Source organism: Erinaceus europaeus, chromosome 4, assembly GCF_950295315.1.
Source record: "Erinaceus europaeus chromosome 4, mEriEur2.1, whole genome shotgun sequence".
In the NCBI taxonomy this organism is placed as follows: Eukaryota; Metazoa; Chordata; class Mammalia; order Eulipotyphla; family Erinaceidae; genus Erinaceus; species Erinaceus europaeus.
In genome coordinates this window covers 145,205,753-145,233,692 of record NC_080165.1, presented here as the reverse complement: position 1 = coordinate 145,233,692, position 27,940 = coordinate 145,205,753, and the positions used below count along the sequence as shown (strand labels likewise).

The window sequence follows — 27,940 nt, the reverse complement described above, 5'->3', positions numbered from 1 at the left end:
TGGGTGTGGCTGGCTGGACTTGAACTCTTAGTGACTACTATCTTTTCATAGAATATTTAATTCAACAGCTAAGTCTAAAGTGTTCTCAAGATATATAACTTTCAAGAAAGACATGTTTTGACATGTTTGCCAAATTAAAAACAAAACAAAATGTGATTTGTGATTGTAACTGCTACTCTGATTGGAGTTTGTCTTAAAACAGACATTTTTTTTTTTTCTTTTCCACAATGGTTCTGTAGATTTTAGGAGCAGAGCCAGCATTACTTAGCACATTTATGACAATAGGGCTCTGGTTTTCTTAACTCTACAGCTGCATGTTGGCAGCATTTCAAAATCTTGGTACAGATGTTTAAGTGAATATAAAGAAGAAACATAATAATAATAATAACAAAATGTCATGCGTTTTGGAGTACGCGAATTCAGGGACATCATTTCCGAGGGTTTAGTTAGCATTGTTACATAACCATGAACTTGGTGATGGATGGCACTTCACGCATGAAAACCACTGTCAAAGGGCTTCTAGATTTTTTTTTTTTTCCTGTGAGGACAATCACATTTTTCTAGAAGCATCGCCTATGGACGTCTACCAGTTGGGACTTCTATTTATTTGTGCCTTTGAATGTTTTGTCTGGAGACATACTAATCCTGAGGCCTAAGTGGATAAACAAGTAGACCCATCCCCTTTCCTGACACTTGGAAATGTGACTATGTTACTATGATGGTTTGGTTTTACACTAATAATAATGTCAGAATCTGGTCAAACAAAAGCTTTTAGGTTTGGTGTTTGTTTTTTTTTCCTTAACTCTGCCTTGTCCTGCTTGGGGCTGGGGACTGAATTTGGGACTTTGGAGCCTCAGGCATGAGAGTCTCTTTGCATAACCATTATGCTATCTCCTCCACCCACAAGCAGAAGCTTTTACAAACTTTATTTTAAATGCATGAGAATTTGGGTAAATGCATGTCCCCAGATGCAAAGAGAAGAAAAAATATATATATTATCTAAGGGCACAATAATTATGCAGAACTCCAAGAGCCTGTATTTTTTTTAAATTTCTTTTGTGCATATCTATATTGAGTCTGTATTTTTTTTACGCAAACTCTGGGACTAGTTACTGAATGGTGTCTCCAATGGACAGTGTTCCTTACCTCAGCTTCCTAAGGCTTTCCCAGGCCCCCTAATTTAAGAGAGGACCAAGTCTACACACACACACACACACACACACACACACACACACCCTACACCCATCAAACATGAATGTTCAGCAAAAGCAAACACGCCCCACCCCACTCCCACAGATACACTTATTGGCTAGTGTTTGAAAAGCTTTTCTTAGAGGATACTTTCATTGCTCAGTTCCACTGTTGAGTGAAGAGAAAGATGGTGTTGAGCACAAATACTGTCCCCACTGGACATGAGATTAGGTAGTTAGGGACCCTATGGTAGTGGAGGGACAGGGGTCAGGAGTTTAAGGAAAATGTGTCCTGTTCAAAGTTTGTTCTTTGTCCACCCTCCTGGAATGGTTACAATGTCACCTCCTAACCTTTTACTCAAGACACTAGACAAGCATTAGTAAAGCATGAACATTTATATTTAATTTACATTTTGACAATTTGCACATAAATAACAATGTAAACCAGTACGTAAACATAAGATAGTTTGTTGTTCTAGCAATGTAAAAAGCCAATACTTTGGTCAGTTTTAACTTTTTGAGTAGAGGAAAAAAAATATATAAAACCACTGTTCATTGTGGGCTCAACATTCTCATGTAAGAGGCTTAAGAAAGTCAGACAGCAAAGAGAAGTGAGAATCCTCAAGCCACTGGAGAGGTTGCTGTAAAAATCTTCAGAGGAAAAGATAACAAATGACCAGTTGGGAATAGAAAATACTTGTGTCAAGGCCAGAGTGATGCTTTGGTTTATTACAATTAAGGATCACATTTATCAGACACTCAAGAGATAAAAGATTGTCAGTTCTGTTACAAGAACTGATCAATAAGGCTTCTAGGGTTCCCTGGATAACTTTTAAGTTTGTTTATTTTTATTTTTTTTTTGTTCTTGGCGGATTGACAGTAGTTACTGTGAAGAAAATACTAAGTAATATAAAGTAGATCGAGTAGTGCTACACTAGTTTTCTGTTTTTTTCTGTTTTTAGGAAGGAGGGAGCAGTAGAGAGACAAGTTATGATAGCAAAGGGAGTAATGATGGGATTTTTATTTCTGTGACTTGGGCGTGACCACATAATTATAAGGTGGCGGAACAAAAACAAGCCGCCTTAGATTGTCCTTTGAAGCAAAAAGGGATGTATCTCTCTCTTGTTGTGACATGGCCCCCACCTTGGCATCAAGATTTTAGGGTCTCTTAATAGCAAGGAGGTGTGAAGCTCACTGGTGTGATGATGAGGTCATCAAGTATTAACCAAAGTCTCAGAAAGGGTTTGATTTTTCGTTTTTGCCTTAGGAAAAGTAGGTTCCTTTACATGGTTTGGCTCACAATTTAAGTGGTTATAAATATATATTATATTATATACGTATATATGTATATATATATATATATATACACACACACACACACACACACACACGGACTAGTGGTATAAATAGATTTATAAATATACATCATTCTTTGCTACACCTTGAATGCCATCTTGTCCTCTTTGGGCTGAGCAGAGTAGAAGATAAAACAGCGCATATTCTGTCCAGAACACTTAGGTTTTTCAAAAGTCTGGTGTAGCAGATCCCTAGGTTAGACATCACTTCCTGCACTACTGGACTCACTCCATGAGGTAATTGTTGCCGAACAACTTTGCAATGCCCTTTCACCTTCAATTAAGTTACTTATAAAATAAAATGCAAAAACACAAATACTGAGGAAAATCTGAGTCTTACAGAAAAAAGAAGTAGGATTGATGTGTCAGGGATAGGAATGTTCATTACCCGCTTTTACCCGCAGAGAACGAGAATACCCGTCTTTTTTTTTTTTTTTTTTTTCAGCTCTTGGTTAAAATTGTGGTCTGCGACCTCAAATCCTTCTTGGTAGAGCACCATGTTTGTGCAATTCTGACATAACAACAATAACAAAAATAAACCAACAACAAAGGCAATACCCAGACTCAAACCCCCAAACCTCATACACACAAAAACACCTGTGCTCTGGGCAACGTTTTGCAGTGGTTTTAAACATGGCATTTTGTCTTCTTCACATTTTTTGTATAATACATGGGGATGAAAAAGTCACTTAACTTTGGGGGTGAATGGGGCCCTGTTTTTTTTTTTTTTTGAGTTGGAGATAGGTTGGCAAAGCGTTGTTGTTTTTCTGGTAAATCAGTGGCTGGGGGTGGGTAGGGGAGGTGAAATCTACTACAAGCAACTAAAATACGAGAGTCCCTTTATTATTTCTCCGCCTGAAGTTCTTACTGGGTGATTTTGCATGTGCATCCTCAAGTCCTACAATGTCCTTCAAACCCTAAGCTCCTCTAATCTAATAACACAACAACTGACTGACTTAGGTGACATCAAAAACCTCATTTTTCAAGCCATTATTCCATAGGGTGGTGGACTGAACTCACATATCTGCTTACTAAATCCTACTTGATTTTTGGTACTTAAACAGAGGTGCAGAAATTATCTACAAAGAATGGCTACAAGACACAAACTATATAACATTTGTACTCAAATTAGGAGAAATTCTTCCAGTCATTGTAAACTTTTTAATTATTGCTTTCTGAATAATAAATTGCATAATAAATTATGAAGAATTACCATTGAAAAAATAATTATGGCTAGACAATAGTTCTTATGATGGGAAGGCTATGCAAACATATCCACACAAATATTCCAAATACACAGGTTCAAACATATAGAAGATGGCGTAAATAAGTATATATAATATGTATATAATGGTCTTTGCCTTGTTTTATGCCCTGAGATTTCAGTAACTTGGGAGTTCTTTCCTTCCAGAAAGGTGAGGGGAAACCGTCTGTCAGGAGAGCTTTGCAGGACTGGAATTATATACAGGTTAAGTGGCTACAGGCACCCTGACTCTGCCAAGTCATAAGTTAAGAAACAAACAAACAGACAAAAAAAAAAAAAACACTTTTTTTTTTCCACTTTCTGAAAATCTTAAGGATCCATCAGTTCGACGGTTTCTTGTTTGACCTTTACAGGCACCAGAGGTAGTGGGTTACTGTGAGGCAACTTGCTGAGAGGTGGGTCAGGGGACTCGTAAAGATCACACCCTGAGAGGAGTCCATTCCCCAGGTTTCTCTGCAAAGACACTTTCAGACCAGTTTCTTCTTTCTCTTTCCGGACGGCGGCCAGAATGTCTTTCTCCGCCAGAGAGGCCACATCGAGGTTGTCCTCCATGTCCTCCAGCCGGTCGGCATTATCGCTGATGTCAAACTTCTCGATCTCCTCGTTGATGCGGGTCAGGTCCTCCAAGGGCAGCCCGGTGGCCGGCGCCACAGGACAGTTCCCCTTGAGATGCACCTTGAGGCTGCAGAGATGGATGTAACTCTTGTGGCAGTGGACGCACTTGTGGGGCCGCTCCCGGGTGTGTAGGCGCTTATGGAGTTTCAGGTGCACAAACTGGGTGAACTTGGCAGGGCACACCTTGCACTGGTAAGGTTTCTCTCCGGAGTGGAGGCGCAGGTGGGTCTTGAGATTGCTGGTGCTGCTGAATCGCTTGTGGCAAACCTACGGCGTGGGGGGGAAGAGGGCAGAGACAGGAAGACCAGAAGATTAAGGGTGCCGATGCTGGGAGGGGCAGGCTTCCAGAGCACACCGCCCAGCCACCTGGGAGCTGAGTACCTCCCTGCAGTACCTATGGCGGGGCATTAAGCAAGCAGGGCCATGTGAGCACATGACACACCAGGGGTGTTTATTTCTCTGGCCACTTTTCCGCCCACCAGAAGCTGGCTATGTCCTCATCCCAGCCAAGCAGCTGGGACAGAGCTGTCAGCCCGTCGCAAGGCCGGATTCTGGGGTGGGTTTCAATATAAGGGGGACTGGATGACAGGGGGAGGGTATTTTCTACAGAAGCAAAAAAAAAAAAAAGTTCTCCCCAGAAAATACTGCCCACCTGGCATTCGTGTGGCTTTTCTCCTGTGTGGACCAGGTAGTGTTTCTGCAGGTGGGCGAGCTGAGTGAAGCCCTTGTTGCAAGTCTGACATTTGAAAGGTCGCTCTCCACTGTGCACTCTGAGGTGGACCTGGGAAGAAGCCGCACATGTTAGCTCTGCTCTCGGCTGGCAGGAGAACTGAGGACTCAGGCATTTATGATGCAGACCTCTTAAGAAGAACATCAAGATAAAGACTCCAATAGAACAAATAAAGCCCTGATATTTTCAGAACACTTGGTTTTGTTTGCATTTCAGAGGGGGAAAAATTACCAGCTGGCCAGGACTTTTAAGTTGACCTTCTAGCCCTGAACCTCCATGTTGTCTTTTTCTTTTCTTTTCTTTTCTTTTCTTTTCTTTTCTTTTCTTTTCTTTTCTTTTCTTTTCTTTTTTTTTTTTCAGAAAAAAGAAGAGGGGAAGTAATTTGTCCAAAGCCACATGGCCAGGAGTGGAAAAGGCGAAGTCAACAAACCACCCCGCCCCTACAACTACACCCTGCCTGGTGGGCCTCACACCACTGAAGACGGGACTTACAACCTGTGAGAAGCACAGCTGAATACAAACACACACGTGTACAGACACCACCACAGACAGCCAGCCCCTGCCGTGTGAGGGGGACTCACCTTCAGGTTAGAGAGCTGGCCGAAAGTCTTAGCACAGACATTACATTCGTACTTGATCTTGCCATTCTGCTTCTTCAAAGGGTAGGGAAGTGTCTTGTAGCCGGTCATGTTTCTTTTGTTTTTAATGAGATTGATGGCTTCTTCACTGCTGGGCACCGCCATTGCCGCTGAGGTAGCTTTGGGTTGCACCACGTGTTCGGATGTGGCAGCTGTGCCCGCTGTCGGAGACCCACTGGTGGGGCTGCATGCCTTGTCCTTCATGCTGGCTGCAACTCCGGTGAGGGTGAAGGCACTGTGGGGCGTAGGGACAAGCACCTCTCTGGGATGTTCTGGCTGATGCAGCCTCCGGGCTCCTTCCGAAGGCAGTGAGCTTGGGAGTGAGGCTGGGGCGAGCATGGGGTGAGGCAGGCTGCCCCCGCTGAGGAGATTACTGTAGACAGGGTACAACCTTGGGAAGAGGCCGAAGTTATTGATGTTGCTCACGGAGCCCAGGCCATTACAATTCATGCCATAGGGGGGCAAAAGGAACTTGGGGTAGTGAGTGTTGTATGAGGGGATGAACGCTGGTGGGAGGTGGTGGGGAGGTACGTATCCAGGGTAGGAGCCCAGGCCTTCGCTGCCATAGGGTGGGTTCAAGTAGGCATAAGAGTCCCGGTGGTCCTGGGAGCTGGGAGCCAGAGGTGACACCGTGTTCCCGGGGCTGCTGTGAGGGCTGGAGCTTTTGAGGCTTTGGTCAGGACTGCTTCTTGCTGAGGGACTTGGCGTGGTGGAGGATGGAATGGGGGACTGAGTGATGTACGTTGGCCTCTCCATCCCGTAGGTCAGAGAAGCTTTGAAGAAGTCTTCTGGCAGAGGGGCCCGGATGGGGTACACGACTGGAGGGTAGAAGGGCATCTCGGGGCTCCCATTTTTCCTGAAGTCATCCATGTCCTTTTCTGAAGTGAGAGGTGAAATGTTCGAACAGTAGAGGTCCTTTCCTTTGGAAGGGTGGGAGTCCAACTTGAGGATTTCTTTGACGCTGTACTCTCTCTTTGGGACTGTCTTTGGGCGCAGTTCGCTTTTCTCTGTGGTCTGATGCTTTGGGTTGCTCTGTGTCTGTGCTGAAATGAAGAAAAAAGGGTGATTACTCAAAGGGATAGAGAGAAGAAGTGAAAAAATGATCAGTTTCTCTCTCCTTGAGAAAACCTGAGCCCCAGCTGGCCTCAGGAGTGACACCTGGCTTTCTCAGCGTCTGCCCCTCTAGAGGGCTCTGAGCTACTCATTCAGAGATGCTGCTTCTCAGCCAGGTGGGTGGGTGGGGGGGGGGCGGTGGATGGCAGTACCATTTCATCGAACGAACGAATAATGCTGTTTGGAATATTCCATCGCCATTAGTAGAAACTTGGTGAAAAAAAGTGCTGTTCAAGCTCTAGCAAAAAGAGCTTCCATTAAAACAGGGTGGAAAAACATTGAAGTGGGAGCGGGGGTGTCGCAGGTTAATCAAATTCATTCTGATGCTAGCAGTTTACCTAAAGGAAATCAGCGCACCCTGTGAACCGGATGTGAAAAGATTAAGACTCATTTCAAGTAGTAAGCAGTCATCAGTTTTCACCCTGATTCTTCATTAATACAAACTTGATAAAACCCTGGTCAAACTGCTGACACCAGGCAGACAGGTGAAACATGTGAATGCCACCCCCTCTACCCTCAGTTTGATGATAGCACCAGAAATCCACAACCAAGCTCCCAGCAATGCAATCCCCTGGAACCAAGGCGTGACCTCCTCACTTCTGCCAAACCACAACTGGCACTTCCCGAGCCTGTTCAATTACTGAGAGCACCAGAGGAAACAGGCGGCAAAGATGAAAGCATTTATCCCCAAAGATGGCATATTATTTAGGGACAACAGCAGTGAGGAGGGATGCAATTCTTGGTTCTCCAAACACGGCCAGTCCTGCCCCTGCTACCACACACACAGAGTGATGCTTCCAGGGAAACACCTGTCAGAAAAGGGAAGGCTTAAAACTCCCTACTCAGCCTTCCTTGGAAATCAAAAAAGTAAAACTTCTGCTTGGAGTTGTGGTTACAAGGCAGATGACCACTCCAGTAACACCTGCCCTTGGAGAGGGCACAAGGCCTCAGCTGTTCGGGTGTGTAGGAGGAGGCTGAGCACAAGTTGGGGACCCAAGCTGGAGCCTTTTGTAAAAGTGTCACTCGTCATCTTAAAAAATGTTCCCGTTCCATTTAACTAAACAAGAACGCCAGGCTGGATATCTGATAGGTCTAGATAGGAACTCTGTACAACACCAGATTTTGAACTCTCCAAATCCATTCTCTAGGCTGACAGGCTTGAGGGATTCAGTTCCAGGTTGTGAGTCCCTCACAGAATGTTATCTCCTGAGAGCTGTTATCAGTTACTCCCGGGTGAGCCGGCAGCCCCAGAATAAACACAGCCAAGACACTATCAGGGAAGAAGCTGATGGGAGCAGTGATGGAAAGCTTGTTGAGGGAGAGGGATTTCTGAAGCCACTAAACCAAAATAAATAGCCCTTTATCAGGCCAATATCAGTCTTTCAATGAGGCCCAGCAGGCAGGAAGTTCAAATTGTCACTTTTGTTTTTTAAAGCTGAAATGGTAAAGGAAGAGAGACAACTGAGTTGGAAGGCTGATAGGCAAGGCATTTCACAGTTGCAGGAAGGGATTTGGGGAAGTGAAAAAGGAGGATTTTGGGGAGGTGAAAAAGGAAGATTTTGAAGCATCGACATGGGTAGATTAAGGAAAAAAGATACCATCCTAACAAAATGGAAATACAAAAACTTCACTGTCACAACTTTAAAAAAAGTTTTTTTTTTTTAAAATCACTTTTAGTTATTGGATAGAGACAGCTAGAAACTGAGAGGGAAGGGGGGGGTAGAGAGGAAGAGAGACACTGCTTCACCATTCTCAAAGCTTTCCCTTTGCAGGTGGGGGGGGCTGGAACCCGGGATAGTACTATGTGTGTGTTCAAACAGGTGCATCACCACCTGCCCCCCCCATCATAACTATTTACCGCTTCTATGTGGCAAAGCTTTCTAAGTCTCTAACTTGTCCAGTGGCTTCTTGGCTCTAATACAGAACACTTTTAAGCCATAAATAAAAAACACTTCAAGTCCATCCATGGTATTGTCCTTCATACTTAATCAGATGTCCTTATCTAGTACCACAATCATCCCATTCCTGTACTGAAACAAAGTTGATGGCTGGGCCACCAAGCTAGAAAAGTCAGGGTTTATAATTTCTTATGCAAACTTCTCAGTACAGTGCCTGGCAGATAGTGAATTCACAAGATATATTTGCTACCTCTTGTGTCTTCATAAAAATCAGTCTACATCTTATTCCAAAAGAGGGGGAAAAAAAACTATGTGGAGGAAGATAGCATCTTCTCATAGATGTTCTCCAGAAGAAATCATGGAGTCTGCGTGAAGGTCCATTTTTAGAAATCATCACCCTTGAGCAGCTGAGTAATCAGTGGAGTTGGTGTCATTTCTGACTCTCCCACTCAGCAGCAGCTTGAGTTAACATGAAAAAGAAAATCAAGATCTGTTTTTGTTCTGAAATCTTAAATGGCTGTAGGCGGACAGAGTCATTTCAAGAGTGAACTGCTTCTGAAGGCTCTTGAATGGCTTAATTGTGCCGACTCACATTTTCGCTCTATAATAAGAACCCCCAAGACTACAAGAAAGAACCTAGAAGTTCTGCAGTAGGCAAAACAAAGTCTGTTTTCAACTGAAACTGAGAAAGCAGATTAACATTTAGAAGTCTCTAATTTGGTCAACTGTTTTCTAGATGGGTTAGTCAGATACTTAGAGGAAAGAAAAAATTTGAGGGGTAGAATTTATACTTAATGGTTCTTACTTTTTTCCTTTAGCTTAAAAAATGCCAACTTGTGATTTTGGGTTACTTTTTTTTTCTTCTTTTTTAAACCTGTTTGCTTAGAATTTCTTCTCAAAATTTTACTTTTAGAGCCACTACGGCCACTGTAAGTCCTCACAGAAATTCTGACTTAGACTTTGTTGTGCTTGGAGAATGGAAACCCAGCACCACTCATTTGAAGACACCATCTACCGATGAGGCCTGATGAAATAGTGGAAATTTTCCTGATCGGAGTCTCAATCATCAGTTACCACTCCTAACATAACTGGTTTCACAATCTGCAGCAGTGATCTCGGCTCACTGTGACTGCTTATTGTTAATCGTCATTCTGCAGTGCGAATATACTGGCTGAGGAAAGGGTACCTGAAAATGTTATGTATGCCGTGATTTAGGGGAAAAAATGTCTACAGAACATAAAAATGATCATTAAAAAGAATATTTGGTGGCACAAAAGTATCATCTCACAGTCCACATTACAATAATTTCTGAACACAAAGAATAAGTACTGGGACCTTAAAACACTGTGCAAAGTCCTTCACCGAGGAGTCAGAATGTAAGACCTTTGAAACGTTTCTTTGACTGGTAGGAGAGGAAAGTATGTGAAACACCTTCTTTGTGGTTGGTGCCAAGACCAGGGCTGATCACTTCAAATGTAGGTTAACTAAAAAAAAAAAAAAAAAAAAAACAGAGACTTTCTCTGAATTCATGAATGATTAAGCTCAGGGAATGCAAGATCCTTAGGAGGAAGTGACTCACTGTCGAAAAAGTAAGGAGAACCAGTACATCATCCCACGAGATGCCCTGCTGGAATATATACATATTGTCATTTACCACCAGGCTCTGAGAGGTAGGCCTGACACATAAAGAAGCTGAGATAACTCAATGGCCTCCGGGAGCCTTGTCACTGGGGATATGACAAAGACTCTCTCTCTCTGGAGGGCTACAGATGTGGGAAGAGAGTTGCCACCTTAGGCCAAGACCAAGTCAACTCATGCTCAGTTTGTTGCCATCACATCAAGGCTTCTTTCTGAAGCTCAGGGCTGCTACTTACTGTGGTGTGTGTGTGTGTGTGTGTGTGTGTGTGTGTGTGTGTGTGTGTGTGTGTGTGTGTGTGTAGGACCATGAACACAAACTTTAAACTGTGATCTTAGAGGAGTATGTCCTTAAGCTTTATTAACTCCAGATTTTCAGAAGACCACAAATAGGGTCTTAGAGCACTGAGTGTCAGCCAGAAGAAACAGCTCAGCTGACGGAGTGAGGGATTTGCACACCTGAAGGACCCAGTGAGATCCCCAGTGGCACATGTACAGAAATGGTGACTGGATTCCCCCTTCATGTGGAACCCTCTCCTCTCTGACTCATATAAAATAAATCCTGGAAATTGGAAGGTGTGTGGTCATTTTAGAGATGGATTTTACCAGACTAAGGTAAGAGATTGGTTAATTGGTATTACTATTTAAGTCACAAGTCCAATTTGTGTTAATATTAACATTCATTTCAAAAGTGAACATGTGAGTTAAAACTAAATTTAGGCTAGAAAATGGATATCAGGGAACTATAATTTTCATAAACTTCTTAAACTTGAAATTACATAGAAAAAGCCATAAAGTCTTTAGCATTTGATGCTGAATCTTTTAAATCTGAAGGAACTAGTTTTCAAAACTTGGCAGTCTAACCAAGAAAACACAACTATCAATACAAAAGTTAAAATTTATAGTATTTTTAAATGGACCAGAGTCCACTTGAGATGCATAAAATGCAGTAGCTCTTCGCAGAGATGTTATGACAACTACTTTAGCCAAGTAAAAAAGTAAAAGCTTCTAAGTGCCTAGGAAATGGAGAATTTGTCAAGATAAAGTGATAGGTGGTTACGGTAAGGCTGATGAGAAGATCAGATAATTAGATTTTTACCATAAGGAAGGAAGCTAAGATAAAAGGAAATCTTTAGTTGTCCATTTAGAGTAATGTTTGAAAAATTGTAACTGTGAATTTTTCTAGAAATAATCTGATAAATGTTCCTTGCCCAATTGCAAATGATAGCGGAGCATGAGTCTCTAGGACAGCCCAATGCCTATTCTGAGCATCAACAAGTCGCCACAATGAGTGAGTGGGCTTTGTCACACATACTCAGCAGGTCAGACCCCTGCCTTTCCCTGTCATACCTCTACCCACTCCCTTTAAGATAGATTAGAAATGGACATGCATTTCTTCCCATAACTTTCTGAATTATGGACTCAAAGAAACACACACACACACACACACACACACACACACACACACACACACACACCCTCTTATATATTCTCCTCCCCTCGACTCCTTCCATCACACACACACACACACACCCTCTTACTTATATATTCTCCTTCCCTCGACTCCTTCCATCACACATACATACACACATACACACACACACACACCCCTCTTACTTATATATTCTCCTCCCCTCGACTCCTTCCATCACACACACACACACACACACACACACACACACCCCTCTTACTTATATATTCTCCTCCCCTCGACTCCTTCCATCACACACACACACACACACACACACACCCTCTTACTTATATATTCTCCTTCCCTCGACTCCTTCCATCACACATACATACACACATACACACATACACACCCCTCTTACTTATATATTCTCCTCCCCTCGACTCCTTCCATCACACACACACACACACACCCTCTTACTTATATATTCTCCTTCCCTCGACTCCTTCCATCACACATACATACACACATACACACACACACACCCCTCTTACTTATATATTCTCCTTCCCTCGACTCCTTCCATCACACACACACACACACACACACACACCCCTCTTACTTATATATTCCCCTCCCCTTGTCTCTTTCCACCAGGTTATAGGGTTATTGCAGGGGCTCTATGCCAGCAAAACTCGACTACCCCCAATGTCCTTTTTTTTTCTTTTCCTTTTGTTTTCTTTTTGATAGCTGATGAAAATTAGAGACAGGTAGGTAGGTGGTAGGTAGGCAGGTAGAGAGAGGGGTGGAGACAGATAGAGACTGACCCACCCTGACCCCCACCCATGGGTAGCGACCAATGCTTGAATCCGGGCTCTTTCTTGTTCAAGGTAATGTGTGCACTCTACTGGGTACACAAAGACTAGACCCCATAATAATTTTCAAATGATCAAATTTCACAATAGGGAATACAGATTTTTTGTTTTTGTTAATTTCTCTCTCTTCCTAGGTCCTAGTTTAGGCCATCTACTTGGCCGCACATCAAGTCATAAAATCAAATGACATGTTATTAGCTCATGGGGGCAGAACTGACATTCCTGGCGGTTCAGCAATCTTGCTGTTCTGTGACGCACTTACTGAGACTCATCGTAGTCAGTTCTCCGGGATAAGGGTAGTGCAGCCTTTCTGCAAAGTCCCGACAGTACCACACAAGAAGCTCCTGGCTGGCGGGGACGGGCTTAATGGTGTAGAAGTAGATGTTCATCCCGTTCTGACACGCAGCTAGGTTTTGCTCCCGGGCAGAGTGTGCAGGATTGACATACCGCATCCAGTTGCTTTTCTCCTCATTAAAACCATCGATGAAGTGATGAAGTTCACCTCGGGAATAGATCTGCCCAAAAGAGAAGACACACGTTATGAGAGAGTCGGCCCCAGAACAACAGGCGGCTTCTTGGGGGCCTCTAAGAATGAGCACAACAAGCTTCGTCCCCATGTATGGTTTCTGGTCCCTTAGTACCTGGTTAGAGGAAAAACAACCACCACCACCACCACAACAAACAAACAAAAACAAAAACTCAGATTGTTTTAAAGAGTGTAGATTGAATCAGCAGGAATTAGGGACAGAAACAGGTACGGCGAACTTGATCAGATACCTTTTCCATTTCAAAATCTTATGGTCTTTTCACGCTCGGGGGTGAAAATAACAGAAGAACAAAACACCACTTCATTTAAGGACCTGCTTCGGACGCCCTAAGTCACCCACCACAGAGTGTACAAGTTATGCTGCAGCAGTGAACAGCAAGTGGGTCATGCAACTAACTTTAGTACTGATTCTGCTGACTTTTAATGCTTTGAGTTACTGGAGAGAGACCAAGTCAACTGGATACGTCAAAATGAGTTTCTCAACTTTTTCTATGGCCTCTGTACTTGCCGTTTCCTACACCCCCGCCCAAGGCTTAAACTATGCAAACATCCTCCACCCCCAACCCTCCAAGTCCTAAAGTAACACTTGATCATATGAATACTTGGAACCTTGCCTTTTTGTGGAAACACTGGGTGGGGCAAAGGTGAACTTCACCTGCCTTAACAAAGTGAACACCGGGATAGAAGCCAGTGTTTGACAGCTAGTCTACTGAGAAGTCACTTTTCCTCTTGATAAACGTGTTCGGCCTTGCCCTTTTCTTTCAAGCCAAAGGAGGGGAGAGGGAACCCTCTTATCTGTGAGGAGGTTGGCAAAGACAACACTCACAGAGACACAGGCATGTAGCTTTGGAAGAAGACCAGCAAGAAACTATGTCATTCTTTAAAGCCAATGCATGATGAAGCTCTCAAAGCCTGTTCATAGTAACACGGTTGGGGCTGGCAGATGCACTCAAGCCTCTTGGTTAAAAGGCAAAGACTAGATAACAAATTAAAATATACATTCCTATTAACTCTACCTTAGAAACAAACTCTGCCCTCCCACAGATTTCTCTCTTCTTCCCCTTCTTTCCTTTATTACTTTTTAAAAGAGGTAACACTATTTCTTCAGTCCTAAAACATTCTCTTACACATACAGCAATAGAACCAATACCTGGTTACCTGCAAAATTCGTAGTCTCACGTTCTAGGACTGTCGCCAGCAGCACTGTTGCTCTAACTAGACAGCCGTTTACTGGCTATGTCTGTCTATAAACCGTCTCTGTGTCTCCCTCCAGGGTTATCAGACAGAAAGGAACTCTGTCCCTTTAATACAAGCAGTAAACATCAGAATCACTTTCTTTTAAGAGTAACTTCCTGTAAATTGTGAAGGGGGAAATACATGTGGCTTCATCAAAGCCCTTGTGAGAGCGTTTGCGGTGTGTTTTGTTAAGAGAAAATGGAACAAGGCTGGGTGAATTCTGCTATCAAGAGGGGTTTTCAAGTTTGTTTACTGTGATGTGCAAACTTCCAGGAACATGGGGTTCCATCGCTCTTGCACTGATCTTCACTGGGCTGGCAGAAATTGCTTTCTAAAGCTATGGGTTTGTTGATTCCAGTCAGCCTTCCACAGACTACAATTTACTGTATCCTCACTTAAAAACAGAAATGTCGATGCCATGAAGTCACACACACACACACACACACACACACACACACACACACACACACACGCACGCCCACAATAAAATAAATGCCTATGTCAAGTGAGCACTGCTCCCTATCATCTTAATACATTTCCATGTATTATCAAGAAGATTAAAAATGTGCTGACTCATAGTACAGTTACAAGAAATGTCACTAGTTTCTCCACTTGAACACCCCTTCTTTTCTGTGACTGTGTCATTTACATGAAACTTTTTCTTTGCTCACAACAGATGTTCATACTCCTGCCAGAGCAAAACCAGGATGTGAGGAGAGATATCTCCTATGATAGCCTCTGCATGTGAAGACTGACTTAAATAAATACTCCCAAAGAAAATATCTCAGTTAAAGTGAATGAATTAGGGAACTCGGACAGCAATGAAAGGCTCTTAAGTTTATCTTGCCTTTTTTCAAAACGACTATGCACCAAAGAGGCTTAGGCTAGGTTGTCTTAAAGCAGACCTTTGACTCTAATTTTTGTACATCTCAGTTACTTGCTTCCCAGAAGACTTGATTGGCAAGAGGCAAAAATGTATTCATGGCTTGCCATTCTAAGTCATGTAGTGATTATACTCATAGCAGGAATAATTCATTAAATAAAAATTGTGAGCACACAAGTTTTCATGAATTTTACCATTCTTCTTTGCTCAGGAGATAACAAAATATAATTAAAAAAATACAAAGCCTGGCTTTAAAAATTCTTGTATTTTAGGAAAAGTTCCTGAGCATCCCTTAATAGAAATCTGCATTAGAAATATACTTGTCGATTTGATTTCTAATGTAATACTGGCCAAAGTGTAATTGAGATGTTAATGTTAGCATCTGGTATGATTCTAAGCATGTTTCTTATGCTAATGAAGTAACATACATCGTTTTCAAGTTCAATAGTCTTATCATGCAGGGCTAGGTTATGACTTAGTCTTACTGTGTGCCATTCCCCATATTCTCTTAGCACCATCCTTCCTTCATGCCATGTATTTTCAAGATAATTCATCTATGATTACTCTTCTGTTCAATTAAAGTTAACTCAGCAAGAAATCAAGACACAGTGAAATCTAAAGCCTGGTGACTCATCACCACTTCTTGCAGAGAAATGCAAATGAACTCATCCTAGAAACCAACAGCCAACTGTTTCCTTTCGCCATAAAACTCTAATGAATTGCAAAAAAAAAAGTTAAGGTTCACAAAGAGCCTACATCTCCACCTTTAATCACCTATCCACTGTGTTTCCTGCAGCCAAACACTGAACCATTTTCATTACACAGAAGCCCCCGTGTGCATGGGGATCCTGATTATCTGAGGCAACCCAGGCACAGCAATTCTGGTCCCATCTTTACCCTTTAATACTTAATGAATCTGGAAAGATTGTTCCCACTTACCCGCCAAAAATATTTTCTGCTTGCATTCTTGGGAACTGTGTCACTGGTGTAGATTTCACCTATTAGTGGACCAAAGCGTGTACCCTTTGGTATATATTCTTTACTCACTACTCCAATAACCTAAAGGAGGAAAATAAGAAGGAATTACTTTAACTGTAAAATATGAACCATTCTCCTCCCCCCCTTTTTTTTTGAAGTACGAATACAATCAGCAGTGATGAAATTATGTTAGGGAGAACAGACATTACTGATATCTTTTCATATAATCCTAAATAATTTATATAAATAGCAAGCTTTCCTTTAGGGAAAGATTTTTTTTTCATTTTTTATTACTTATTTATTGGATAGACAGAGAGATATTGATAGAGATGGGGAAGAGAGAGGGGAAAAGAGAGACACCTGCAGCAATGCTTCATCACTTGTGAAGCTTCCCTCCTGCGGGTGGGGAACCAGGGTATTGAACCCAAGTCTTCACTCATTGTGACATGTGTGTTCAACTAGGTGCCCCACCACCCAGCCCCCACCCCGACTATTTTTTCAAAGATTTATATATGAGAAAGAGCTTCAAAGGGAGTCGGGCAGTAGTGCAGTGGGTTAAGCTCAGGTGGTGCAAAGCGCAAGGACCAGTTCAAGCTCCCGGCTCCCCACCTGCAGGAGAGTCACTTCACGAGTGTTGAAGCAGGTCTGCTGGTGTCTATCTTTCTCTCCCCCTCCTCTCTCCACTTCTCTCTGTCCTATCTAACAATGACGATATTAATAACAACAATAATAAAAAGAAAGAGTTTCACAGGAGTGAGGGGAGAGAGAGAGAGAGAGAGAGACCTAGAGAGAGCCCAAGACCAGAGCAATATTCTGGTGCATGTGGCATGAGGGACTGAATGAGGTGATTATTCATGCCAGTTGAACTATTTCCCTAGGCACAGAGACAAACCTGAAGTCTCCAGATCATAATACGCACACACGCAACCAAGCACTGAGAGTCTAGAGGATTGTTCTCCAGCGGCTGGGCATCCTTCTTTTGTATCAGTACATTTCTGCTACTAGAATAATGCTAATCATTTGACTTTGGAGTGAGAGCCAGATATTACTGGATAGTCAAAACGGCACTATTTCAGCCTGCTCTGAGTTTCCTATTTCTCTTTCTCCCTCAAACCATAAGCACTGTGCTTGAGGGGAATAGAAAAGTTTTAACCTCACAAACCAAAATAATGCTTTTTGGTTGTTCCACAAAGGCCCAAGAAACCAGAAACCAAACCTGCTAATTTTTTGAAAATACCAGATGAGTCCTCTCCCCACCGCCCCAAACCCAACTTATAGGCTTAAGTTGACTATAATAAAAGAAAGACTTCATAGAACTTTGTTCTCTAGCATCTTCTGCTTAATAGTGGTGAAAATCATCCCTTTAAATGAAATTTATATAAAGGAGAGTTATGGGCTCTGAAAACCGTGGGTTCTAAGATCTGAGGAAACGATCTTCTCAGACTAGATGTAGCACACACTAGGCTTTGCAGCAGATACACATTAACTATACCAGTTCCTCCTCGACTGTAAATTCTTTAAGGTGGTGGCGGTGGTGGGTTCACCAACCATGAATCAGGAAGCAATTCATAACTATTCAGAAGAACTCCTTTTTAAGTAGTTTTTGAAAGCATTGTGCAGGTATATATAGTTCTGTTTTGATTATTAATCACTCACTCTCCCATTTTTACCTTCTGCTAGCCCAAAATAGCATGTGAATCATTTATAAAAAGCCTCACTCAAAAGGACAGAAAATATGATAGAAGATAATATTTGTTTCCAGTTGTTATTATCCCTGGTGGTTTCTGTGTCAATTTTAACCGGCCCAGTTGACCCAAATATGAGTCAATAGTTGTCCAATGTCAAATCCAAGATTTTGCTTATAATATGTGTTGGTAAACCATCAAATTCCATCAATAATTTAAAACTTGTCTTTAAATGAAATAGGCTCACCTACATGTACTCTTTTTACCGGTCAATGATTTTTCAAAGAAAAAAATTTGTATTTAAAAGCAGAGGTCGATAGCATAATGGTTATGCAAAGAGATGCTCATGCCCAAGGCTAAAAGTCCCAGGTTCAATCTCCCAGCACACCATCATAAGCCAGAGCTGAGAAGTGCTCCAGTTTTAAAAAAAAAAAAAAAAGAAAGGAAGAAAGAAAGAAAGAAAGAAAGAAAGAAAGAAAAAGATTGTATTGTCTTTAATATACAGGTCAATGAAGCATACTCATACTGGAAACAGAGAGAGGCAGGGGGGCAGGGGGATGTAAAGGGAGGGAGAGAGAGAAAAGAATTTCCTATCGCTAATACAAGTTGAAACAAGGTTGGTAAGTTAAAGTGTTATTTTTGGTCCTTTACGAATTTCTGGCAGAGAGCTGAAAAAAGCAGATGTTCATTTCACCCACCTCCACTGCCTTCATTTACATTCTTCTGCCCTTTCCATAGCAGTTCATTTTTATTGGCAGTACAGCTATGAGGGACAGGAATATCTCAGCACAGTCTTGAGGTAAAAATATATATTACAACTTAATTATACTTACTTATTCAGAGGTTTATTAGTTATGATACATTATTAAGCCTAATTAATTTGAAAAAAAATCATGGAACTAAATTCTATGACATGCAAATCATTTGGCATTCATATTTGAGTGATTATTCTATAATATTAAAATCACAAGCAGGAAAAACAAATAATGTCATTTGTTGGTGAGCCAATAATTAGTCGTTGATATTTTCAACATATCCATTTTAAAGCAGTGAAGGTACCTTTTAAGCAAGGTACTCAACTGGTTCATCAACTTTGTTTTAAATTATAGTCTCTTGTAGACTATCTTGGGAGTCAGAGCCTGGTTACCAGCACCTAGCATTACATTGAGGTCAGAGTTTTTATTCAGAATTGCCATTATTTTAATGAATGAACATCCCGGTTATTCAGCTATCAGTTCTCCACCAAGAAAACATACGGTATTTATTATCTTAAGGCCAATAAGAAGTCAGCTAGAATCTTGTTCACAAAAGGATCTGAGGAAGATATAAGCCGTCCAATATGTATTTGAATACAACTGTGGTTAATTCACTGAGGAGACTCTAAAGGAGGACTTAGAAGTAGGTCTGGCAACCCTATTACTTACAAATGCAATTCTGCACTTAAGGCATGAGAATAACTGGAGAGGAGGGTCTGTGATGGAAGCAACGTCTATGGGCAAAAAATCATGGGAGTTGAGAACAAAATTTTGAAAGTCTCAATGTTAGACTTCAAAGTGGAATGGAAACCTAACATTTTAAATTCCTATTATATAGAAAGGTAGAAAATGTAATATACACACCTCATAGAGACAGAATTAGTAGAATTGTCAACTCGGGGGAAATAATGCAGCCTAGATACCATATATACCCATCCTGTCCAACGAGCACCTTTCTTCATCTTAAGCTCATGTCTGAGACATTATCCAAATTCATGTCTGAAACATTATTCCAAGAGGACACTAAGAACTGTAGCTCAGATCACAATGTTCTACCTCGTAGCTCTGACAGAGAAAACAAGAACTAGGGTTTTTCTTTTTTCTTTTCTTTCTTTTTTTTTTTTTTTAATATAAAGTAGGTGACCAAGTCACAGTTCCCTTTGGCCCTGAAATGATTCAAACATCTGAGTTGACAATATTGTAGTCTGGGAGCAAGGATATAATACACAGGAACCTGGCATGCGGTGTGCTAAAATAAAATAACACAAATCAAGAAAAGTGTTCACTTAGATGAGGAAGAAAACTTCATAGGCACTAACCAGGGTCCTAAAAATTAAGTTCTGGGGCCAGGCTGTTGGGTGTGTTCTACAAATCTACGCCAGCAACAGAAGACTGCTCTCAATACTTTGCCCACTAGAAGCCTTTCCATCCCATATGTTCTGTGAGGAGCTAACCCCTGCACCACTTGAGCAAATCTATGTCAAAGGCCTCAGCTTCAGTTACAGAACACACTCAGACATTCTCAACTTCCAGGCAAACAAACAAACAAACAAAAACAAAGACAAACAAACAAAAAAAGCAGAACTTGTTCTCCACAAAATGCAGATTTCACAACTGGAGGATGGGTTGAGTTGTGAGTGAGGTAGACTGAGTTACATACAGTCTGGTAGAGGAGAAGCTTTTTCGTTTTGTCTTTTTGAAAGCACACTCTTCCTTTTAGGATCAAACACACACACAGCAGTGGAGTTTTAGCACCACTCAGGCCTAAATGTGGTCTGAGCATCTTTAAGCCAATTTACATTAAAGTCATTTTAATGACCAGCTCAGACTCCCCCTTCTCGTGGCTCTCCCCAACCCATAAATATGACAAATATGACTCATTGAATTAAGGTTCTATTTTGAATATAAGAACATTTGCATTGAGATGACTAGGATTCTGTTGTGGGCCAGGGTTTCAGTTTATAATTCACCCCAGTTTTGTTTTTTTTTAAGGGGTGGGGGTGAATGGAGATGTTTTCAGAAGGCTTCCTCCTTAATTATCTTTATATTAAAGGAAACAGGGCAATGCCTCAGTAACACTGTCTCCTAAGTAAAAGGCAGTATGAAGAAGAGGGAATTGCATGTTATGGTGAGATACTTTTTACAGATGGCCTGAGTTAATAATGGACTTCAATCAAAATGGACATTGAGTGAGTACCTGTCATTGACCTGATGTTTATCACTTAACTTCCAGAGGCCAGGCTCACAGAACCATAGCGCCTACCTCTTGAATGGGGATCAACCTCAGTGAGAACTACAGCATTTCAAATACAAATGTTTAAATGTATCTTTCTGTATTCAACTACTCATGGGTGATTATTTCAGTAATGCCAGGGGAAACCCCCCCCAGAAGAATAAACCCATCTGTTAAAAATGCATTATACGTTTTGAATAGTATGTCTATATTTGGTTTGGGTTCTGGAAATAGGAAGTAAGAACAGTCTCATTAAGGTACAGAACAATTCTAAACTCAATCTAAAAATGAGGGTCATGGCTAGAAATATAGCTGGTATGTTTTGTTTTTAAACCCCCCCATACACAAAAGAAGTGCTGACACATAGCACAAATTCATAATGAAAAATGGTCTTGTTAAAAAAAAAAAAATCCCCAGAATGTCAGCATAACAGAACATAATGTAACATCTTCTGCTACTTAAATGAAAACATTTAAAGAAGGCAAGATAAATCAGCCAGATAAAAACTACAAGCAGAAAGTTGTTTTTTCTTTTTCTTTTCCTATTTCCATGGCTCATGGAACTGAAAGGACTAACTGAATAATGGTAATGCAAACATTTCACCAGCTCTAAAAGATTCAGTTCTAGACTTGGTTTGCTCAACTCTGTGGTCCTCTTTTATCATCTATGGGAACTGTCCTTTCCCAAAGTTCAAAACGGAAGGTGAGAGAAACAAAAAAAATGGGTACAAATACTGAAAGCAAGCTTAAGACAGGATTGTATTTAAGCTAGTTTCCTGGCTTCTTGTACGACTAGGAGGCTGAAGAGAATACTACTTACTATTTAAGTGTTTCAGTTAAATAAAGCAGGAAAATAGACTCAGAATGCTTATTTCTCAGGCTAGTTTTAAAAAACTCTTTAAGAATAAGGTCCAATGTGGTTTTTTTTTTTCCTTTTTTTTGGTGCTGAACATATTGAAATTGGGAGTTATACATGGGGGGGTGGATAAAAGTAATATAGGCTTAATAAAGGATTGGTCTGAAACATGTTGAGATGATAAATAAAACCACAGTGACACCAAGAGGGGCCAGTGTAGCACAATCAAACACTGGCTGAGGAAGTCAGCAGCCTGTCACTTCCAGTCCTGGCTCTGACTCAAACTATTCACCCAGGATAATTTACTACCTTTCTGAACTTTGGACTAAATGACCCAAAACATTCATTACTTGATTTAGAGGGAAGTAGAATGATGAAAACTGAAAAACTTAAGCCAAGAGTTGAATTACAGATAGGAGAGCTATAGACTTAATTAAAAGGTAAAGAAGAACCACAGGATGGAATTCTTGTAGCTCTCATAGGACTAATTAGGATTTCAGTCCTAATAGGCTGGACAGGGCAACAACACAAATAAACCCTAGTGGCAGATCAATATTTGGTCATATCTGATAAGGGGAAAAATATACATCTCCATTTAAAGCCATAGACAAACCTTCACTACTCCCAAGAAATCCTACTTTGATTCCACGGGCCATATATTAAGCGACTTTCTACTGAGAAGAGTGTTACTTTCAGGAAGAGGTCTAGTTAAGGCTGACCTTTGGGGTTAAATTTTTGGTAATGTTCACATACAACTACAACTTAAATTTTGCCTTTCCTAAAATCTGCTTCCACTACCCCAGCAAGGAAAAAAAAAAGTTTTGAGTTTTAATAAAACTCAAAGTAGAGTTGTACTATTTAATTTAGACAGCTGTGTCTCCCTCACCACCCCCCCCCCCAACCAAAAATACTGAACTCAGACAGGCAAACAGGAAAGAGACAAAGTATTTCCCAAACAGGCTTCCCAACTCCTTCAAATGCTATTTTTGGGGGGAGGAAGACAGTGATTTGACGTGGCTGTCCAGGATAAATTATGGATTCCTACAGTAAACGATTCCCCTTTTCACTCCTCTCTGAAGGCAGTAAAGAGAGTTGACAGTGGTCTGTGGTTAATACTGCAGGGTCTATTTCTTCAAACAGCAGTGAGAGCAGAGCTGTGAGAGCGATTTCAGGAGGAGAATTCTCAAGAGGTGGCTCTGCAAGTTTTTTTTTTTTTTTTTTCACAGCTAAATATCATGCCTAGCTATAACCATTATATAGAAGAGTAAACATCCTTTCTCTGCTCATTCCGAATTCGGGTTTTCAGCTCCTTTGAAATGACAAAGAGTGTACCCACTTCAGAGGCCAACAAGAAATCAGCCAGCTAGTCCAGCCAGAGCAAAGAATCTGCCACAGATAAACAGTGGTTAGTGCTGAAGTCATCTTACAGAGGACACTTTTACATGAACCTCTGCTCGGTTTATACCATCACTTTGGTTCATAAACATGTCAAGGTTTTGAAAATAATTTTAGCAACCTAGCTAATAAAGCTAGCTTGTTAAAAAGAATAAAGCCATCTAATGACCAAAGGAGACAAAAGAAACATGAACAACTGTTTCGAGGAAAAAGCTTTCTTCCCTCAAAAGCAATTGGACAACTAGGGGGAGCTGGGTCCAGTGTGTCCAGCGTGGCCGTCCACTTCCTCAAGCTTATCGACATCATCTCCCACCCCATCTGCAGTACAGCTTTTCCAGGACATGTCAACTTGCCAAAAGTTTTTTTTAACATTTTTAAAAAATATTCATTTATTTATTCTTTTTGTTGCCCTTTTTTTATTGTTGTAGTTATTGTTATTGATGTCGTTGTTGTTGGATAGGACAGAGAGATATGGAGTGAGGAGGGGAAGACAGAGAGGGGGAGAGAAAGACAGACACCTGCAGACCTGCTTCACGGCCTGTGAAGCGACTTCCCTGCAGGTGGGGAGCTGGAGGCTCGAACCGGGATCCTTACGCTTTGCGCCGTGTGCGCTTAACCAGCTGCGCTATCGCCCGACTCCCTTGCCAAAAGTTTTAACTGTTTACTAGTTAGTATGGTACCCTGCCTAGCTGGTGGAAGTGAGGAAGAACTGACTGATTTAGGGAAAGAGAAAGCCGGGGGCAGAGAGGAGAGAAGTAAAATTAAGTGATCAATTATTTACAGATACTTACAGATTCTCACAGAAATAGGAGGCGTGGAGGGCAAGCAGGGAGACTGGCATCAGGTGCCAATCTTCTTCAGCCATAAACTAGAGGCTTACCTCTTTGCTGTTGCTGACATATTTGAAAAGCAGATTCCTTGGTAGAGATGCCTCTGCCTGAACAGAAGTCCCTCCATCCGTGCAAGAATCCCAAGGGTGGTCATTCACAATGTATGTACACTTCTCTTCAAACTCAGCTTCTGTCCACAGAGTCATATCCGCGTCCTCCATGTCCATTTTCATGGTCCCTTCAGTCCCCTCTGTCAAGCCCTGAAACCTCACAGCTCTGGAGCTACAAGTTGGGGCAGCCTGGAAGAGAAGGGATAGGCCTTGAAGCCCCATTGTCCTGTGGCTCCCTCGCAGAGGCTATGACTAACACAGTAGTCTGAAGACTTTAAAAGCAGATGCACAGCTTGGTACAGTTGAGTAGGAGCCAAAAAGCTGTATAAAGAATATTGCCTTCAGGAAGCCAGGGTTTTTAAATGCTACTCTTCATTAAAAAAAAAAAAAAATGTGGCAACATCTTCGGAGAAGAAGAAGAAGAAAAAAAAAAAAGGAATCAAGAACCACCTTCAAACAATCCCTGGCTTTTACCTCTCAGGGCAGAAAAATGTTGTGGGCGCCCAGTCCCAGAGCGCCTGGGGTCATGGCCGCCAGACCCTTTAGCGCTGTGGAAAAGCTGCCTCAGAACAGAGTCACAAACAAGGAGAGGAAGAGGAAGGAACTCTGTCTGCCTCTGAATGAAGCTAAAAATGGAATGCGCGTGTGGTGTAGGAGCGGAACCCAGCCTGCCTTTTCCAAATGGGGAAGACTGAACTTTCCCACCAGCTCCCAACGCAAAACAACTTTCAAAACAACACCCCCCAGCCCTCGCGCTCTCTTTCATCCTCTCAGATGGGAGACAGAAAAGGGCTGCATCCTGCCAGCATCACTGAACTGCAGCTTTTCAGAAATCATTTGGACCACAGGAAAAGAGGAGGAAAAATTTGCAGGGGGGTGAGGGCAACTCCTGCAATTTTTCTTTTGACTTTTTGGGGGGGGGGGTTCAAAAGACTCTTATGCCAAATTGAAAAAGCAAAAAAAAAAAAAAAAAAAAAAAACCATAAAACTGTTCAATAGAATTCCCTGGAGAGAATTCCTTTAGGAGTCCTCAGCTACAAATAGCACTTTCCATTTAAATCTGAAAGTGTACCGGATTCCCAGAAGTCACTGATGGGCTACAGTTTACTGTAACTAAAGTTATAACAAATATAGACGACTCAGAGGCCAAGCTCTGCAATCGTTTGTCAGTTGATAAGGATATTTCCATCACCCCACCTCGATCCTCAGCACAGAAAGAAGAGGGGGAGGTAAACAGCTTCTGCAGTATTTTCCTCCACGGGCACGCCTGATAAAAAGCCAGGAGAGCATCATTCCCGTGTAAGAAGGTGTCCTTAGAACATAAAGCGTAACACTTTGAAAAAGTCCTCTAGGGCAGCTTTTACATTCTTCTATTTCTTCCTTAAATATGATGCTTTTAAGAAGAAAAAAAAAAAGTCCTATGTGAAGTTCTTCCTTTAAAAAGCAAGCTTACTTTTTTTTTTTTTTAATTGACCTCCAACCTAAGACATCACAATGTTAAAAAAAAAAAAAAAAATCAAAAGCTCCATCAGCCCGGGAAGAGTTAGTTTATTTGACTGCGGAGGACTGGAGGCACTGTGACAATTTCAAAATTGACAATTATGTCTCGAACCGAAAAGGTTAATGATTCATAAGGAAAACAAGTCTTACAAATGTTTGACAGTCTTAAAAAAAAGTCTTTCAAGCGGAAGGGCTTTGAGTTTCTTGCTGAAACAAGGGGGGGGGGGGAGAAAAAGTTTTTTCAGAATCAAAAAACCACACACACACACACGCACACGCAGACACACACACACACACACACACACACACACACACACACACACACACACACAACACACAGCACAAGCTCAAGTTCCTTACCAAGGTCGTACCCACACGTTTTTCCAAGCAAATATCCAACATCTGAGAAAAGGGGCGCGCATCTCCCTTACACGGTCCACATCTCCGGCCGGGCCTCCCTCCGTGCCCCGCGGGCTGGGGCTGGGGCTGGGGTTGGGGCGCGGGCGCGCACCTCGGCTGCCCCGGCTGCTGCACGGCCGCCCGGCCTCGGCGTCCCGTCCCGTCCCGTCCCGTCCCGTCCCGTCCCGTCCCGTCCCGTCCCGTCCCGGCTCGCCGCGGACAGGTGCTGCGCGCTGCTCGGCCTCCGCCGCACTGGAGCGGCCGCGGCGGGTCGCGGTAGCACTTTCAGTCTGTGTGCGGCCGCGCGGCTTTCCCCTCCCTGCTAGGGTTCCCATTCGTCCGATTCACGCCACAGCTGCCAGAAGTGGGGGCGTGGCCACACCTGGAGCGGCGCGGAGCTCAGCCCAGGGCCTGCCCCCCACCGGCACCCACCCCCACCCACCCCAACACCCTGGGCGAGCCGGGGAGAGCTGCCCTCTCTTCGCCGGCGAACATTTCAACATGGACTTGGGATCCGGCGACTTCCTCCGGCGGCACTTTAACCTTAGACCACGTTGACTCGGGCTGTATTGTATTCTAAACACTCCAGGCCGCCCTCTTTGGGGTCAGAAGGCGCGCGCTCATTCCTTACTTGAGGGGCTGGGGGTGGGGGTGGGGGGGTCGCCAAAATGTGGGTGATCTCTCAGCCCAAACCCACCCTTATAGACTAGACAAAACTTACTTTAAGTTAAAAAAACAAAAAAAAAAAAAAACGAGTGAGATGATGACGACGATGAGTTTTGCATCGAGTGGAAGCTAATGAATCTGTCTAGTGCTCATTGTCTAAGAAACATGCCCACACCGCAAGAACAAACAAACAAAAACTTGTTTCTCCTGCTAACTAATATAGGCCAAATTAACTTCCCTCTTTCAACTATGTTGTAAACAGGGAAACAGGAAAAGTTACAGTTTTACAGATGCAAAGAATAATATTCACCTTCCTCCCCTCCACCCCCACAGGCAGCACAGGTAGGTCGGGAGGGTCTGTGAGCAGAGCAGAAAGTGAACACCGAACTGCTAGCGTAAGAGGCGGTGATTAGTGAGGCTCGTTTCTGAGCCCTGTCGGGCTATTCCTCCAGCTCCAGTCAGTCCTCTGTTGAAGGAAGGACATCCTGTGATGATGCCATACAATGTCCTGTTTGTTTATTATTAAGAGCATGGACCTTGCATTCCTGCTTCTCATTACAAAACAAACCAGATGCTTTACTTCCTTCCATGGTCTTGTGCCTTCAGCAAGGAATCCTCTAATTCAGAGAAACAATGATGCAAACGGTCCATTTACAGCAAGGACCCCATTACAAGCCCTGTTTAGGTCCCAGAAACAATCTCTCCACTTTGCCTGCTGGTCTCTTAGAGGTGCCGTGTTTTTTTTTTTTTTTTTTTTTTTTTTACAATCTCTCCTTCAGCCTTAGGCTGCAGTGTCATTTCTAACATTTTAAATACACGTGTGCATACACACCCACTCCCCACCCCCACACACCCCACGTACACACACCCAGTTCCAGCCTAATGATACCCAGTTAGTCATACAGTGAAGTGGACATCTGAGTGTTTGTTTACAGGAAGAAGCAAAACAGAAGTCTAAACCAATCATAAAAAAAAAAAGATGTCTGTTCATCTTAAAAAATTTTTTTTTTTCCTTCTCTGTTAGGAAACTTTTCTATTGTGTGGGGTGGAGGGGGGAGGAAGGAGGAGGGTGGGAGGTAGAACTTTATTTCCCAGGAAATCTTTTTGTCTAAACTCCGTCCACAATCTCGTTAGTCTAGAACAA

General features: G+C 42.3%; 1 protein-coding gene across 4 annotated transcripts; it reads right to left on the bottom strand.

The window, feature by feature from the left end:
• Positions 1–1,571: 1,571 nt before the first annotated feature.
• Positions 1,572–27,365, bottom strand: PRDM1 (PR/SET domain 1). Of its 4 annotated transcripts, none has more exons than XM_060190690.1 (7): positions 27,107–27,365; positions 24,172–24,420; positions 16,330–16,449; positions 12,987–13,239; positions 5,736–6,835; positions 5,077–5,205; positions 1,572–4,691 (listed from the first exon to the last, which is right to left on the bottom strand). In XM_060190690.1, exons 2-7 carry the CDS (start codon positions 24,352–24,354, stop codon positions 4,119–4,121), a joined length of 2,358 nt encoding a protein of 785 aa, XP_060046673.1. In that variant the 5' UTR covers positions 24,355–24,420; positions 27,107–27,365; the 3' UTR covers positions 1,572–4,118. The 4 variants fall into 4 exon arrangements, with proteins under 4 accessions (XP_060046673.1, XP_007523988.2, XP_060046676.1 ...); XM_007523926.2 differs by lacking the exon at positions 27,107–27,365 and adding an exon at positions 26,092–26,189; XM_060190693.1 differs by lacking the exon at positions 27,107–27,365 and adding an exon at positions 26,092–26,153 and having other exon boundaries at positions 24,172–24,463.
• Positions 27,366–27,940: the final 575 nt, after the last annotated feature.

Excerpts from the sequence above, each read along its gene's own strand:
- PRDM1 (XM_060190693.1), bottom strand. The coding sequence starts at position 26,153 with ATGCGCGCCCCTTTTCTCAGATGTTGGATATTTGCTTGGAAAAACGTG. Across the intron at positions 24,464-26,091 it reads AACGTGTGGGTACGACCTTG|CCACAGGACAATGGGGCTTC; the intron begins GTAAGGAACTTG and ends TCTGCGAGGGAG. Across the intron at positions 4,692-5,076 it reads AAAAGCCACACGAATGCCAG|GTTTGCCACAAGCGATTCAG; the intron begins GTGGGCAGTATT and ends CCCACGCCGTAG.